At 36.8% G+C, this 17,619-nt stretch overlaps 1 protein-coding gene across 4 annotated transcripts in view; it reads left to right on the forward strand.

The window, feature by feature from the left end:
- Positions 1-17,619, forward strand: part of Zfhx4 (zinc finger homeobox 4) — a 199,735-nt gene that overhangs the window by 152,555 nt on the left and 29,561 nt on the right. For all 4 annotated transcript variants that reach the window (XM_021158463.1, XM_021158465.1, XM_029474929.1 and 1 more), the window contains exon 5: positions 15,273-15,341. In XM_021158463.1, the coding sequence (XP_021014122.1) occupies positions 15,273-15,341 (69 nt within the window). The remainder of the gene's footprint in view (positions 1-15,272; positions 15,342-17,619) is intronic.

Genomic DNA, 17,619 nt, shown 5'->3' on the forward strand with positions numbered 1-17,619 from the left:
GGCTGCTATGAACATAGTGGAGCATGTGTCCTTTTTACCGGTTGGGACATCTTCTGGATATATGCCCAGGAGAGGTATTGCTGGATCCTCTGGTAGTACTATGTCCAGAATTTACTTTTTAAAATGACATTTAGAATTTACATGTTCCTGAGCTTTGTCACTGATCATCATTAATATGGAATATGAAGCAATATGTCATTTTTTCTTCTTTCTAAGTCTATCAAAGGGAGATATATACAAACCATTCCATTACACTTCCACCACAGAACCACCATAGTGCCTTATATGTCATTGAGAAGGAAGACAGAATGGCTGAACACCAAACTGTGAGCACAATGAAGCTCTCTTTCAAAGGCATCATAGGAGAAGTGGAGGATCAGTGATTAAACGACTAAAAAATTGTTTAGCTATATTGCCTTCGGCCTCATCCTCTGGCATTCTACTCTATAACGCTAGTACTTCTTAATAACCCACAGAGTTCAGCATATTAATCACCCTTGCCAGCCATTTGAGGTCTATTTTCCTCTCTCTAGAAACAGAGTTCTATAATATTCTTATAATAAGATTTCTGTGAATATCAGAAAAAGAGAAGTTAGACATTTAGAAAAGGTACATAAACATTTGCCATATGAAGGGTGCAACTTATTCCCATGTACCTTATTTTATTTCATTAAATAAATTTTCAGTTCTCCCATTCCTATTTAGTTATATTATCAAATATTCACAAAAGATAACTATATTGGCTCAAATTATTTACCATATTAAAAATGTGTGTTCTACAAGCCATTTAGCAAGGAAAATATTATTTTAGAACTTTAGGATTTTGGGTTTTTTTTGGTTTGGTTTTTGTCTTTGATGTTTTTGTTTTGTCTTGTTTTTCCCTTACCTCTCTTTATTTTATGAAACACAGTCCTTATTCTCTTGAAATCACCATCTCTAAACTTTTCTTTAGTTTTTACCACTTTTTGCTTTTGAAATATGGTCATAAATAAATTAGGCAAACTTACTAAGAGTCCTGTTCTCCCAAATATTTGGAGTTGTTAATTTAAGATTTATAAAGTTTTTGATTTTTTGAAAACTTATGCTTGCTTAGTTCTAAGACATTTATGGTGATTTCAGCATAGACCTCACCCCTCTGCCTTCCTATCTTCCTTTCTTTTCCAATCATCTCCTTCCCTGCTGCCTCCCTTCCTTCTCTGTGTCCTTTTTCCCCATTTCTATTCTTTCTCAGGTCTTTTCACTCTTTCCTGCTCATTTGGAAATGACAGACTGAACTTGTCCAATTCCTAGCAGACAATGAGGAGAATGCCTTTAGTACAGAAAATGAAAAATAAGAAATATAGTTATAAAGCTGACTAAAATTAATGAGGTTTTTAAAGATGATTTTTTTTTCTGAAAGGTTGGCAACTCTCCTTATGGAGAACAATAAAGCACTTCATTGTCCCAAGGTGAACTTCATTGCACTTCATTGTCCCAGGGTGAAATTTTCTAACAGTCACTGTGTCTGTATGTATGGAAGTATACTATAGGCTCTATTTTAGGCCTCTAGACAATATGCAACCTTATTTCAAAGTTCTCATGGTCTCTCCTTCTGTTTGTCTCTGTCTTATCTAAGTGTATATACACCTTCTCATTCTCTTGCCTAGGTGATTTACTTGAAGATGTAAATAGAACATTGCAACCCCAAACATTCAGACTTATGAATCTAAGCCCCCTCCTCTCTTCAAAGCACCCCAGCTGTGTTCTTCTACAAGTTAATAAGTAGAATCTTCATGTTATGTGTTAGGCTACAGGCAGTATTTATCCTTCATTCCTCTCATGCCTCTCTGTCTGCATCAAGTCACTTGTAAGTCCTATCTACTTCTCCTTTATAAGATTGATGACTTCCTTCCAGCACCACCTCTGTAGGTCATCATTTTGACTTTATCATCAGTGGTCTTATTTTAATTTATTTTGAGAATTTCATATATGAGCATTGCATGTGCATTTTTCCTTCCCCCTTCCCCTCTCTCCAACATCTCCCGTGTTTCCCATACTAAACATTCACATACATACACACATACATATACTGTTAATTTAGTATTGCTCACATGTGTTTAGGGCTGATCTCTTAGAATTAGAGAATTAGGGGATTGTCCCTAGAGAAGACTGATTCTTCCACTTTCAGCAACCATTTTCTGACCATAGCTCTTATGTAGAGATAGAGCCTTGTGAGATTTCTCCATTCACATAGGAATGTCAACCAGTATAGTCATTTTCCAGATCTTGTTAGGGAACCATATTGTTGAGATTTCCTGGTGAACATTCCTATCATAAAGTGAAGACAATATCTTACACCATACATCCTCTCCTGGTCTTCCTCTGATTCTTACAACCTTTCTACTCACACTTCTGTGATGTTCCCAGAGTCTAAGGTATATTTGTATTGTAGATGTATCAAATGGGGCCTTGGCTGTCTATAACGGTCTCTGTCAATGAACAAAAGAAGCTCTTTTTGATGAAGGATAAAAGCTATACTTACCTGTAGTTTTGTATTTGTAACTTAAATTTCTGGAAATGTTCTTCTATGTTGGCCAGTGGTTAGCTGTATTCTCTAGGGACATGTGTTTCCCACTTTGGTCTTTATCAACATCTCTTAGCACCCTCTTTATCTTCCAGGGTCATTTACTTCTTGGTGTGTGTGTGTGTGTGTGTGTGTGTGTGTGTGTGTGTGTGTTTTGACTCTTGGCCCTCTGTTGTCATCTTGCACACTGTAGACATTCTTTCTGTGCTCAGTCACTTATTCATAGATGTCATTTATTAATGCTTCCTTCAGGCTTCTCTTACAAAATTTACTTCTGTCCTCTTTAAGTTTTATTAAACATCTTCCTGTATATGCCTATGCATACACCCAATAACCTCGTCATCTCTCTTACTCCAGTCTTGAGTGTCTTTGTATCCCTATTCTGTCTAATAAAATTGGTCTTTAGCCTTTCTCCATAATCTCTTCTGGAAAGTGGTACATTCAAAAACAGAAGTCATTTTATTGTTATTTATTTATAACAAAACTTCTGACTGTATCTTTCATTGTCAAATACCAATCTCAAGATGAAAATATGAATTCAGCACCATGTTTAAAAATTTCATTTTCCCAAGATCTAGGAACCCCTTGCCAACATATACACTTAGATAAGAGGGAAATAAATAGTTTGGTTTTCAGAAACAATTTACTTTCCATAGTGCAAAGAAAGCAATGTGCCAAGTCTCATCAATCTGCTTGCTCACTAATGAGTGAATGACAAAGTGACTTATTAAATGAATATTTCATGGTTATTCCCAAGTGTTGACTCAAAAATTCATAGCCTGTCCCCAAATTATACTTTTCACTCTTGGCTCCACTGAGGTCTTTCTGATCTTCCTCATAAGCCATTCTACCTTTTCCCCTCCAGATTCATCTTCCTGCTAGACAAATGCTGTGTGTATAATACCTACTATATAACTATGAGTAGTCAACCTCTGCTAATATAATTATATGCAGAAAATTATCAATTATGAAAATATGTAATCTAGGAAGCTTTTCCAAATCACGTGTTAATGGAAAATTAATTTAATAATTTTTTATGTTGGAAAAACAAAATTGCTCTAGTTAATCTGAAGGTTTTCTCTCATGGTTGTATGTAAGTCACAAAGTAGAAAAACAGTAATTACTAATGAATTCTATACTTATGTTCATCTGTTTAAGTCTTATGCATTTAGAAAGGAACATGCATAGATTTTATTTGTTTTTCTTGATTACCATGAACTGGTAAAAACAGTCACTTAATTTAATCTTAAAAAGACAAAATATGGTATCCTGAGAGGAAATATTCTGATCTACATCTTAAAGATGAGAAAATGGATCTTCCCACTGATTGAAAAAAAATTCATTATAATATGTAAAATATCCTTAAGTTCTTGTTTTAAAGGTTTAAGCTGTGTAGTTTAGAATATCAGTACAGAGTCCTGCTAATAATTGCTGTTTCCAAAATAGTCAACAACTAATAATATCAAGTTATGGTGGGTGGAACACTTCATATATCCTGTTGGTTGGGTGGCAGAGACAAGTAGACTTCTGTGAATACAAGGCCAGCCTGATCTATGTAGAAGTTCCAGATTAGCCAGTTCTACAAAATGAAACTCTTTCTCAAATTCTCAAATGATTGAAAGGATAATAGTGTCATTGTCAAGAAAGGTTTATAGCACCAATGTACATGAACAAATGAAGTATAACAGGTAGGTGGAATCCAAAACTCGCGAGCACCAAATTCATGTACATTGTAAACTTGTTTGTTTATTATCTTGTGTTCTGAAAGCTAGATCAAAGTTACAGGAAGCCGCTAGGGAACACAAGCACTGTTTTTCCATTACTTCACTCAGTACTCCTCAATGTTACTTTTCATTTTTAATACCTTACTTTAGTGTATTTTAGGAAACATTAGTGATTAATTTTCTTGTCTGACAGTTTAATCATGTCAATAATATAGCCCAACTACTCTCTTCCCCCAACTCTTGCTATTCACTTTCTGCCCTCACCAATCCTCTCCTCCAGTCCAGTCTCAGTTCTTTGCTTTTGGTTTGATTTTGTGACCAATATAGTTTAACCAGGGCAGTCTGTGTAACAACTGGATTGGAAATGTGTCCATTTCAGCCTGGCTTGCTCACCAATGAGCCCACAGCTGAAGGAAGTGATTTCTGTCAATGAGTTCAGCAATAGCAAATAGTTCAGCAGTAAAGGATGGCTCCCCATCTAAGTTTCCTCTCTATCCATGTCTGACTGTTGATGGCCTGTTATTTGTCACATAGACCCATTGCAGGCATTCAGAATATCTCAGAGTCCTTGATTGCAAAAGCTGTACTATGCAAAGATGATATGTTGCAGATTCTCATCTTCAGGCTTTTACATTCTTTCCTTCCCCTTTTTGAAAATGTTCCATGAGTCTTCAAAAGGATGGTAGAAATTATAGGTGTCTTGTTTAGGGCAAAAAATTTATCTACTACTTATTCCTAGCACATTTTATAGACATGAATTTCCACATTCTCTATTGTTTCCTGGAAGAAGAGATTCTTCTGACTTAAGACTTCGAATAGTGTTTGACTTTTGGTATAAGCAAACAGAAGTCAATTTTACACTATTTCAATTTAGCTAAACAATAATATTCAGTTCCCAGCTGGGCCTGTGATCTGTCTGCCATAGGTTTCTGACCATATTTATAGTACCAGACAAGACTCCTGAATGTCAATGAGGTAACTGATTTTATCAGTATCTAATAGTGAGAAAACAGAGGAGCTGGAATTTACATTTAAGAGTGTTTTGTTCTTAGATCCACAGGCTTTTCTCTTAGTAGAAACATATTCATAGGATTAGTCAATATTTTCTTAATGAAAGACTTCTTTGTCAGCACAGGCTTCTTGGAGCCAGGTTGCTGTAGCATATAGAAGTTTTATGCCACTGACCTATTACATCTTCTTGCTCAGATGTTCAAAGCAGAGAATTAATCTGAGCCATATAAAAAGTGACCATCACTTCAACATTGGGGCTACAATCCTCTGACTCTCCCCAGCAAGAGTGCATGCTGTGGGATATTTTCCATGGATGGTTGTTCCAAAGAAAAATACTCAAAAGGCTCATTGAGTGTGACTGAAATAAAATCTTGATGATATGAAGTTACAGAAAATAAAGAATACATTTAAAAAGTTGTTTTCCTACTATTTATGGGCTGCTCTCCCATGGATGGCATAATCATCCTCTTGCTACCATCTGTTGGAAACTTAAGGGGTGTAGGGGAAAGAGAGGGAGGGAAGATGACCCACGTCCAGCCAGAGTTCCTCCTATGCTCTGAGCAGGCTGCCGGACACTTTCCACTCGGCCCGGGTGGGCATCTAAGCCACTGGCCCCATTCAATGGGGGGTGGACAAGGGGCATCCCTCAAAACCAGGGGCTCCAGGGCAATAACCTTGGCCCTGGTGTTATGGGAGAGAGGGAAGAGGGAGAGAGGTTCCCACATAGGCGAGAGCCCAAAGTTTGGTCCATGGCTGGAGCACAGGAAGGCCTTCTATCGGGAGATTAGACACAGCTCATTAGGGGAAAGCCTACCCCCTCATCCATGCATAGCAGGCCTTGATGAACAGAGAGTGTCTATAGTTTTAGAGCTTTATTGTAGAAAGGCAGGGGGAAAGAGAGAAGGTAAAACAGAGAGACTGGCCATGGCCAAGAGGAGAGAAAGGGGAAAAGGAGAGAGAAAACAAAGGCTAGACTAAGAGGGAGAGAGCAAGAGGGAGAGAGAGCAAGAAAGTGAAAGGAGAGAAAGAGGAGAGGATGAGGAGAGAGTGTAATAGGAGAGAGCAAGGTGGGGCCAAGCAGCCCCTCTTATGGTAGGCTGTTACCTATGGTGTTGCTAGGTAACTGGGAGGAGTTTAGCCTGAAGGTCAGAAGCTTGGGACATTGTCTATGTGACTACTAGCCACATGCTTCTCCTGTGGGGACTGTGGGAGCAGTAACTTCGACAGGAGCCAGGATTCCAGAAGACATGGTAGAACGCCTACTGTCCCATGTAGGTGGGAATTACCACCCATTGGGTTCTCCTGGGGTTCAAGATCTACCCTCAACTGGAAACCAGGCTGTCTGTGCATAGCCCAATGCCCCACATTGTACCAGGTGTCTGGAGAACTTGCTCACTGGTTATGTGTACTACTCTTGCATAGACCTAGGTTCTGTTTCTAGCCCAACATAGGGTGGCTTGCAATTGCCTATGACTCTAGCTCCAGAGGGATATAATACCCCAGACCTCAGTGGCACCTGCACTACCCTAACCCCATCAACAATAATAAAAATAACTCTACATTTGTATTCATTTGTGAGCAGTGCAGACCCAGAATGAAACAACTATCATTACAGAAACTTTTGAGATAAAATGGCAGAGATACTATTAAAGCTTCTATGTCTGAGTTGAACAAATGACCCTTCCCTCAGGCTAAGTGGCACTCTTATAAGAAATTTTCTAGAGGATTTCAAGATAGAAGTATTTCAAATTAAAAAAACAACAACAAAAAATAAGGATACAACAAGGTGACCATTGGTTTTTCCTTCAATTAAGACATTTCAGAAGTCTTTTGGTCTGTATGTAGGTATTGAGAGAACTCAGTGACCAAGGACCAGTGTATCAATGCTTTTATGCATTAAAGCTTAACTATGAAAAAACAAGGATAAACTTTCATAATATTAAGATAAGTGAAATAAGCCAATCAGGAAAAATGAATATTTTCTGAGTCTAATTATAAGATATCAAATGTAGAGAGATTTGTAGGACCATAAGAGAGTTGTTGATAGTAGTGTAATAGAGGAAGGAGGAATGAAGTGTCTCTAGACAAAGAGCATAAAATCTTGGTTAACCATCTGGTATGCTCTAGAAACATACTATATAGCATTATAACTAGATTCTTCTATGGTGTGATATACATATGAAAATATAACAGGATAAACCAACTGTAGATTATTTTTGTATACATAAAGCTAGCTACAAGTCATAGGAAAAGAGTTGAACAGTCCTTTGCTTGACATGACTCTACTTGAGTAGATCAAGTTTCAGTTTGGAGACCTGAAATATTTCCTCTGTTGATGAGCAGTCATCAAAGCCAGCAGAAGTAGCTGTGGAATGGAAAGTACTTTGTACAACATAGACCTTGCAATGAATTCCATAAAGACTAAGTAACTAGGCAAACATGTGAGAGATGGGAGCAAAACATAATGCTTAAATTGTGATCATGGGCATTTGATAAAGCTATTTTCTTCATTTACATTTCACATGCTATCTCCTTTCCTAGTTTCCTCTCTGAAAATCCCCTATACTTTCCCCACTCCCCCTGCTCCCCGACCCACCACTCCTGCTTCCTGGCCCTGGCATTCCTCTATACTGGGGCATATAATCTTCACAAGACCAAGGGTCTCTCCTCCCATTGATGGCCATCTAGGCCATCCTCTGCTACATATGCAGCTAGAGACACGAGCTCTGGGGGTATTGGTTAGTTCATATTGTTGTTCCTCCTATAGGGTTGCAGACCCCTTTAGCTCCTTGGGTACTTTCCCTGACTCCTTCATTGGGAACATTGTGCTCAATCCAATAGATGACTGTGAGCATCCACTTCTGTATTTGCCAAACACTGGCATAGCCTCACATGAGACAGCTATATCAGGGTCCTGTCAGCAAAATCTTGCTGGCATATGCAATAGTGTCTGGGTTTGGTGCTTGATTATGTGATGGATCCCCAGGTGGGGCAGTCTCTGCGTGGTTCTTCCTTCAGTCTCAGCTCTGAACATTGTCTCTTTAACTCCTTTCATGGATATTTTGTTCCCCATTCTAAGAAGAGATGAAATTTGATCTAATTTCTAAGCAAGCGTGAAACAGAATCTCCCATAGAAAAAGGTATCAGAACTAGTAAACTTAAGAAAAAATTATTCAGTTAGAGCACTTTACAACATAAGACATTAGGAATATGTCTGAGTAATTTATTGAAGCGAATTGATATCAAGGATTTAGTAAATTCCTTGATGCCAATTACACTGAGATCAGAGATAACTTAGGAAGTAAAAAATAATGATTAAATATTCTGAATAGAGGAAGACTCAGGAGACTTTCCCTTCATACAATAAAAAACTATTTCTGGGTAAAATAAAAGATGACAAAGTAAAAAAGCTTTAGTTTTCCCAAGAAAACAAACAAACACTAACAATAAGCACATTCAGGCAGTTGACATAGCACTATCCAGTACACTTCAGTCTGTTATTGACTGGAAGAAATCACTCAGGAGAATCCTCAATAATAGTTCAACAAGGATAAGGCTACTTAGCTACTCAGAACCCTGCAGCAGCACATTGAGTCACCCAGCTCTTGAGAAGAGAAGTCTGCCTCATGAGCATAAGCAACAGCTGAAGAAGACACTTGCAACCACTTCTCACTGTAAACTTTCTTTATTGGGACATGTTTGCAATGCCCTAGCAAGCTCCAAACGCTGTTTCAAAATGTAAATTACCCTGATAGTAATAAATGTACAATTTCATGTATCTTCTAAATACTAATCTTGTTAAGATGAATTTGCTTTGAAGGAGCTTGTGCTGCCATTTAGAAGGAAAAAAAAATGAGTTCTTAGGATTCCTGACTGAGGTCTCCTAGAGGATGCCTGGGGCACATGGTCCAGGGCAGGAAGGACAGAGCTTTAGAATCAGACTGACTCCTCCAAAACACTCCCGCTGCCTTTCTGTGCCATTGGAAAAAAATGACTTAAACTGTCTGAGCTTTGATATCTCATCTCTTTCCTAAAAGCAGTAATGCTTATGTGGCAGATGACTGTGAGGATTGGGTAAGGAAATCTGCTGTATGCTTGCAAACTCCCTAATTTTTAGCAAATGCTAACTTACTTTCTAAAAACTGGACATGTGTTAATGTCTTCTCTTGTATTCAGTCTTGAACATAGCTGCACAGTGAGTCTCAGGGCTCTGATAGAGCACAGAGAACCTCCATACGGAAAGTGGGAGGAGAGGAAGTATCTAGATTGGCTGTGGGGTGAAGTTTGTTTGAAACCTGTTCTATTTTAGAATTCTGAATTGTATCCATAATTAAAAGTGAACTTTTCTTACTGTATACAGTAACAGGGGTTTTGAAGTGATACTGAAGACTGAAGAAAGATAATTTTTTCTACTATGTTAAAACAGTTGGCTTAATGTTTACTTATTTTCTGGCATATGTCTTCTTTTAAATGCCATGGATTTTGCTAAAAATAGTGATATACATTACTGTTTAATGTGTTAGCAAAGTAGTATGGGGGTGAGAGGTGGGACTTTTGTAGGCAAACAGAGGAGATACGTGCAATGATATGTTCCACAAGTCTCCAATGTATGCCTAAATGTGACTAGCATAAAAATGTAAATATATAATTACATGTATACATATTTGTATGTTCTCTGTGTATGTATAATATGCTGTGTTGACTCTCTATGGATAACAGTGATGATATACTATATAACTTATAATAAAGCAGAGCAAGAGATTTAAAACCATGGTTTAGTGTAGATTCAGTCAGCTCAACATTAAATTCTTCATTCCCCTTTTAAGTCATGAACTTTCACTTTTTTGCTTAAATAAAAGTAGATTTTTATTAAACGATATCCTCTTATTGACAACCTATTTCATGTATAGAATACATGATAATTACTGTAACCATGCCCTCTCTTCTTTTCTTCCTATTGGACCTATCTCTCCATTGTCCTTAAATGCCTTTCTGTTTTGTTTTGTGACCCACTGAGTTAATCATGTGACTGTGGTTTTAGAGGGAGAACCATTGTGTCTTCTTAAGGCCTGAGTGTCCAGCGTGCCTTGTCTTGCTGTATTTGTGTTTTGTTGTGTTTGGCTGTTTTCTCTTGGAGGCCTGCTCTCTTCCCAAGAGAAAATGAGAGGGAGTAGTTCTGAGAAAGAGGGTAGGTGGCAGACAGTTTCAAGGACAGGAGGGAGGGAAAACTGCTGTCAATATATGTAGTACTAGAGAAGAATCTATTTTCAATAAAATAGAAAGAAAACCACGAGATTTGTATCAATTAGTTTTTTAATGTCCCAATAAGCAGGGGTGAAAGAATCTTTCAGAAAGTAGTGATTTAAGTGCCAAAACACTATCAATTTACTCTCTAGAATAAGTATTCTTGGTTTAAGAGAGAGAAAATGTAAAGGAGAATCCCATGATGATTGGGTTGTAGAGGAAGTGTCTGTACAAAGTAAGGGGAGAACTTGTTAGAACTGTCATCCTCAGGAGTCTGTAGATGGGGCCCTCATGGTAAGACTGAACACTTAAAGTCATTGCAAAATTGAAGGAAAAGTTATCTTTAGGATATTAAAAGCACCTGTTTGTGTAACATTGTACATAGAAAACTGTGTCTGAAAGGGAACTGTGAGGTTTCCAAACACATCTCCATTACTGGCCAACTGTAACTGAATGTGAATAAACAGAACCTTAGTCAGGACAGGCATCAAGCAAATGCTTCAACAAGTCTTGCTGCTGATAATGTGAATTTCAATGATCAATACCCTATTCCAAGAAAAACGTTTCTGATTGTTCCCACATTGTGTTAATAAAAATAGAATAATCGATCCCATTTTCAAATATGTGATCATGACTAAATTGACAAGATAGAACCGAATATTAGATAAGCTAATTCAATGCTATTTCTTTTAAACAGCATTTAAAAGGTCTTATACTAAAAAGCACACGCACTACTAATTTAATTAAATCACTCACAAAGTGACAGATCCAGCTAACAGCAGTCAGTTTGTTATTACACAGCAATTATTAAAGTGAAATATTGCAAGATGTTATGTATTATAACTGGATTCTAAACATTTCATTTTAAATAGGTAGGAAAGTACAGATTAATCAGTTTGTTGATAAGTTAAAAGTTCCTTTATTAAAATATTTATATTACTTGTATAAAGGAGAAAACCAGCACTGAAGACTCTAAAAATGGCTCTGGGGCACACTGAACTCCATCCCTTTTGAGCATATTTGTAGTATGGCTTACATTGAAGCAGATTCCATGCTACAGTATTTAATTTGTAAGATTAATCATTTTTATTTTTATGGTCTATATGATTCCAGAAAAATAAATATAACCAAACACAAACTATTTACTTACATTTTATATAACAAAGCATAAATGTTTTATGAAATATTAGGATTTTTAAAAGACCAGTGAACATGGCTTCTCATTCATTTCTACTGAGTTTCTGGTCTTCAGTGGGCCTAGGGAAATCTTCATGAGCTTCTAAATATTGTACTACTATAGCTGGACCATTTAAGTATTTTTCAGCATCTAGAATAGACAGACAAAAGGTTCTTAGTCCAGACTCTATGAGTTTCTAATGTCATGACCTAGGATAAGTTGTCAATCTGTTTAATTCTCCATATATAAAGAGAGGAGTAGTAATTTTCCCCATGATTTTATTGTATTACATGCTTGCTTCTACACACATATCTTGCATACTACTTAGTAGACATGCATGATAACTGTCATTGTTTGGTTTTTACTAATCATTAAGAAGTATCATTTTGTGAAATTCATTTGGGTACAATTGGTGACAACTTTGAATGAAGTTAAACTATATAGTAAAATATGTGTTGGGGCATATGTTGGGGCATTGCTCATTTACTGTACTTGTTTTTGCTAGAAAATCATAGTTTTTATTTATATCTATATCTGCATATCTATCTCTATATATCTATATTGATATGTGTAACAGGGATTGTTTTCTGGGCTGGATATAGTTATCAATCTTTGGACATTGGAAACTGATTATAACTTCTCATGGTGAGCCTACTCTGGTTTGGAATGTAGCTATTTTGGATGTGAGCAGCTTTCATAGGACAGTTTGTTATATCAGTCTCTCTCCTTATATGACATATATGAGGATAGTGTGGAAATATGTACAGATCATACAAACCTCATCACCATCCTCTGTAGCCAGTGCTAAACAGAAGTATAAGGCAATTGTTTAGAGAGAATCTGCTTTTGACTTTAAGAGAAGAATAGGAAGCTAAAAGTTGGAGAACAAAACAGGCATTTAAATCCAAAGGAACAAAGATGACCAGGACTTGAAGCCATTCAGGCAAGAGGAAGAAGGTAGCTTCCTGAATGACAGGTCAGATACTCATCAAGGCTGTGACCTATTTTGGAGTCACTCCAGGATTTATGAGCAACGACAGAGGATAAATTCTTGCTTACAAGATTAATTTAAGACATGCTTATAAGAAAAGTATTTCTGTGTATTCATGTGGAAAGTTTTATAAATTTACTCTGATTTTACTATTTTAAAATAGGTTACTACCAAAGGACAAAAGTTTTGAGACAGAAGAAAAATAGCAAATATAATAATATTGGCTGGATGTGAATTTATATTTTCAAAGTTCATTATTTGTTTAGTTAAAGCACTCAGAATTGCTGGAGGTGCTTTTACCTAGACATATTAGACAAACAAGAGTCACTTTGAGGGAAAACCCTTTAAACAGATTAATCACACTTAGTCTTTTCCAACTTTGAAGACTATATCTCTTTAGTTTTACTTATATCAAGAATTTACCCTTAGAATTATCTACTATTTATATAGTGATGTCTTTCCTTTAAATGGAATGAATTCAGACCTAGAGGAAAAGAATTTACCTGAGATCTCATACCTGGAAAATGGTGGAATCATGAGTTTTTACTCAACATTTTATATCATTAAATGATACTTGTTGAAATGTTAGTGAAACATCAGATTATAAAGAAAAGAGTTTAGAGTAAATTTGGTGTTGTAGAAGAGAACACTAACCTCTAGAAGGAGAAACAGGACAGGGAAAAGAGACATAAGACAAGATACCTTATAAAAGAACAGAAGACAGTGATTCAGAATGGAGAAAGTATAAAAGATTAAAGGCACGTTCTAATGTCTAGTGGTTTTTTCTTTTAAATTTTTAGAAGCATTTCTTATATATTATATGCATTGGTGTTTTGCCTGAATGTCTCTGTTTGTGAGAATGTTAGATGCCCTGAAACTAGATTTACATAGACAGTTAAGTGCTGCTATGAGGGTGCTGGAAATTCAACCTTGGTCCCCTGGAAGACCAGCCAATGCTCTTATCATCTGAGTCAACACCTCTTTAAATTTGTTTTAGTTAAGAGGTTTTTTTGTATATCATATTTTCATCATATTGTTTTCCCTCTTTTATCTCCTTTCAGATTTTCCCTTCCTCTCTACCCACCCAATTTCATATTCTTTCTCTCCCAGTTTCTCAAAAACAAAATAAAAGCCGAAAATGGATATCAAACCAAGCAAATAAAACCAAATAAAAATTATGCCCCCTAAAAGAACTGAAAGTACATTAAAAACATGGAGTCCATTTGTATTCACCAACTACTTTTGAGCATATTATATGTGGTTGGTCTGAAGTGTGGTTGATATTTTCACAGCAACTCTGCTAGGGAAAATTGGGCTTCCCTTCCCATGCAGGTATCAGTGTCAAGTAGCTTCATATATTAGGGTGGGTTTTATGTCTGTCTTCCCTTCTCCTCACTGGGATGTGTTGGTTTGAACCTGTACTATTGCTGTTCTCATACTAGTATTAGTCCTGTTGTGTCTTCCAGATGTTTTCTTTTCCTCTTGGAATCATCCACCACATCTGGCTCTTACAATTCTTCCTCCTGGTCTTTCATATAGGTCCCTAGGCCTTAAGTCAGGGTGGAGGTGGCTGATGAAGCCATACCTTTAGGGTTAAGTGTTTTCATTCTTTATAACTATGAGTCTGTGTGTTAATTACCAGTTAATAGAAGAAAAAGCTTCTCTGAAGAGGGTATAGCAGATATCATTAGGCACTATTTTATGACTCTGTTACCTTGGTAGAAAAACTGTAGTTAGTTTTCTCATAAGGCCCATGATCTATATAGTCTCAGGTTCTTGTCCATTTTAACCTTGTCAGTTATGGGTTCCATCATGGAATAGACCTTAAATCCAACTTAAAAAGGGAGGTTGGTTACGCCTATAACATTTGTGACACTATTGCACTAGTGTATTTTGTAGGTAGGTCACTGTTGTAAGACCCATGGCTTGTAGTTGTGTGATATTTATTACTGCTTTCTCCTCTGGTAGCACACCACTATTTCTTTATACAAGATAAGAGAAGTGAATAAGGAAGTTATATAAACAGCTGTTCATGTTTAAGGTTGAGCTAGCAAGCCACCATGTTTGTGCCATTTCTGCCCTGGAACCAAATACAGATATGAATTGACTAATGATGAATTCAGTCTTCAGATTGCTCTCGAAGTACGGGGGGCTTTACTGTGGTCTTATCCATCAGTTGTCATTTAGGGGGCTTTTCATTTGGATACTTCATAAGAAAGAGGATTCTCATAGTGGATATAAAGTGCCATGATTATCATATAGAGATAGCCTTAGTCAAAGGGTAAAAATCTAAAGGTAAAAACCCAAAGTTCCTGATTCTATGATTTTATATACTGTTGTATTTGCTGTGTCTTGCTAATCACCAGTATTTAAATATTACCCTATTCTGACCCGGTATAATTTCTCCAAACACTGTGTGTTTGATCTTTGTGTGCTAGATCTTCTTATAAGCTCCTTCTGTTACTTCTGTTACTCATCCTATGGCAGTCCTACTTGGGGATCTTGTAATATTAGTTCTATCTTTGATGACATTTTTACCCATTATACTGATGTCTTTTACAGAAACAGCATCTTTGGGAGCCAGGAATGGTGAGGACGAACTTATAGAGCAGCAATTGAAGGCAGCCTCAGGTAAATGTGTATTCCTCTCAGAAGCTAACCTTGTCATGAATAAAAGGCACATGTCATTCCTATAATTTATGGTACCAGAGACACAGAACTGCTTTGATCAGTTCTTCATAAAAGCATGATTAATTATATTCTATATTTAGAAATATTTAAGTGGATCTAGTTTGTAGACCAGTTTCAGGTTCTCAGCAAAACTGAAAGGTGTGTATTTTGTACACCATTGTTATTTCATTATAACCATTTTACAGCATGAGCAAGACATAGGGGGACCCTTCTGTGAAATATCAGTTCTGTGGAGCTGGAGAGATGGCTCAGCATGTAAGAGCACTGACTGCTCTTCCAAAGGTCATGAGTTCAAATCCCAGCAATCACATGGTGGCTCACAAACATCTGTAATGAGATCTGATGCCCTCTTCTGATGTGTCTGAAGACAGTTTCAGTGTACTTATATGTAATAAATAAATACATCTTTTATAAAAAAAAGAAATATTAATTCTGTGCAACAAAGAACAAAAAATATTCAGAATCAGATAACTGTGGTAAGGGATGTGAAGCAGGTGATCTGTAGAAAAGAGCTTCTTAAAAGAATCTTCTCATAAATGGCGATGGCATAGCTTAAGGTGTTGTAAGAATGAAACCCCTGAGCTGACTGCTTGGTTTGGATAAGCAATCAGAGTGACCAGCCCTGTAGAAAGCTTATTCTCTCTGTCCCAGCAATCTTTGGTTATTAAAGTTCTTTGTTTAGTGTGAATCATGTGGATATTCCCTTCATGTTAGCATATCTGCTATTGTTGTGCTTGTTCAGGCCCTATTTAGTTTGCTATATTGTTGAAGTATCCTGAGTAGCTTTCTTGTCATATCTGGGTGTACAACCTCACAGGAAAAATAGTTGTCTTGTGTTCTGTCACTTATGTGCCATCCATTCCATCTTCTTTAATGTTTTCTGAGCCTTAGGCACAAGAGTTATGCTGTAGATGTATCTACTGGGGATAGGCACCCTGGAGTCAGTTTTCTTTCTGTAATTTGACCAGTTGTGGTTTTCTATAGTACTCCCCAAGTGAGCATATGCTTACAAGCAACACTAATTGCTATATGTCATCATGTTATATTTACATGTTTATGAATGTTATATGTAGAAATCAAATGAAAGAAAAAAAGAGGCTATGGATTTGAGAGGGAACAAGGCAGAAGATAGTAGGAGAGAAGAAAGTGGAGGCTGAGTTGATTATATTTTAAATAAAATATTTACATAGTAAGTTAACATATCACATAAATAAATTTATTATATTAAATTTTAAAAAAAGAATACAAATTTTCAAACCTTATTTAAAACCTCCAAATGAAAAGCATTAGGTCTGCAATCCACCAGAGGATAGTGGTTGCTGACAGAGTCCCAGCACGCTTTAATCTGAGCAACAGGTAAGGTACTACTTTGGAAGCTGTAGTGAGCTAAGTCCTGAATCATTCAAATGGAAAGCTATGAAACAAAGTCTGGAAAAATACATTCCTATGAAGATGGGAAAATTTGGCTCCATCACAAGGAGCTGAATAACGCTAACATGGAGGAAGATTGGTGAGTGAGGGAACAGAAGCATAATACACACCCCAAATAGGCATAAACTAATCAATTGAATCATTGTATGGATGAGTTGGCTAAAGTGACATAGCAAAAGGCAAAAAGTTCAAGCAATAAATGAGGTCGACTTTATTTAGCATTTAGTACGCACTAAATATAATTAGAAATAAAGTTTGCTGATGGATTGAATATGGTTGTGACCACAAGAAAAAAATATTTGTGGTGGAAGTTCACATAGTTAAGTCAATCCACGAACTTGGGAGAAAATGGAATAAGATTGGCTAACCTGAGGGGGCGAGTTCACACCTGACACATTAAGTTCGATTTGTATTTTAGAATCGGTGCAAAATGAGACAATTTAATGTCATGATTCTTTTTTTTTATTAGATATTTTCTTTACTTACATTTCAAATGCTACCCCCTTTCCTAGTTTCCTCTCCGAAAGTCCCCTGTACCCTCCCCCCACCCTGCTTCCCAACCCCCTTCCTGGCCCTGGCATTCCCCTGTACTGGGTGATGCCATGATTCTTAATATGTTTACCTAAGGAGGCTGGAGGCATTCTAATATATAGATGTTGTAAAATAGTGGGGACTAATATGGGAGAATGAGGGGAATGTTCAGACAGCCCCAAAAGGGAAGTCCATAAGAGCTGTATTTTCATGAAAAGGAAATTAGCATCTGATGAACAAGAACTGAGCTGTGTTT

This window comes from Mus caroli, chromosome 3 (assembly GCF_900094665.2).
Source record: "Mus caroli chromosome 3, CAROLI_EIJ_v1.1, whole genome shotgun sequence".
Classification (NCBI taxonomy): domain Eukaryota; kingdom Metazoa; phylum Chordata; class Mammalia; order Rodentia; family Muridae; genus Mus; species Mus caroli.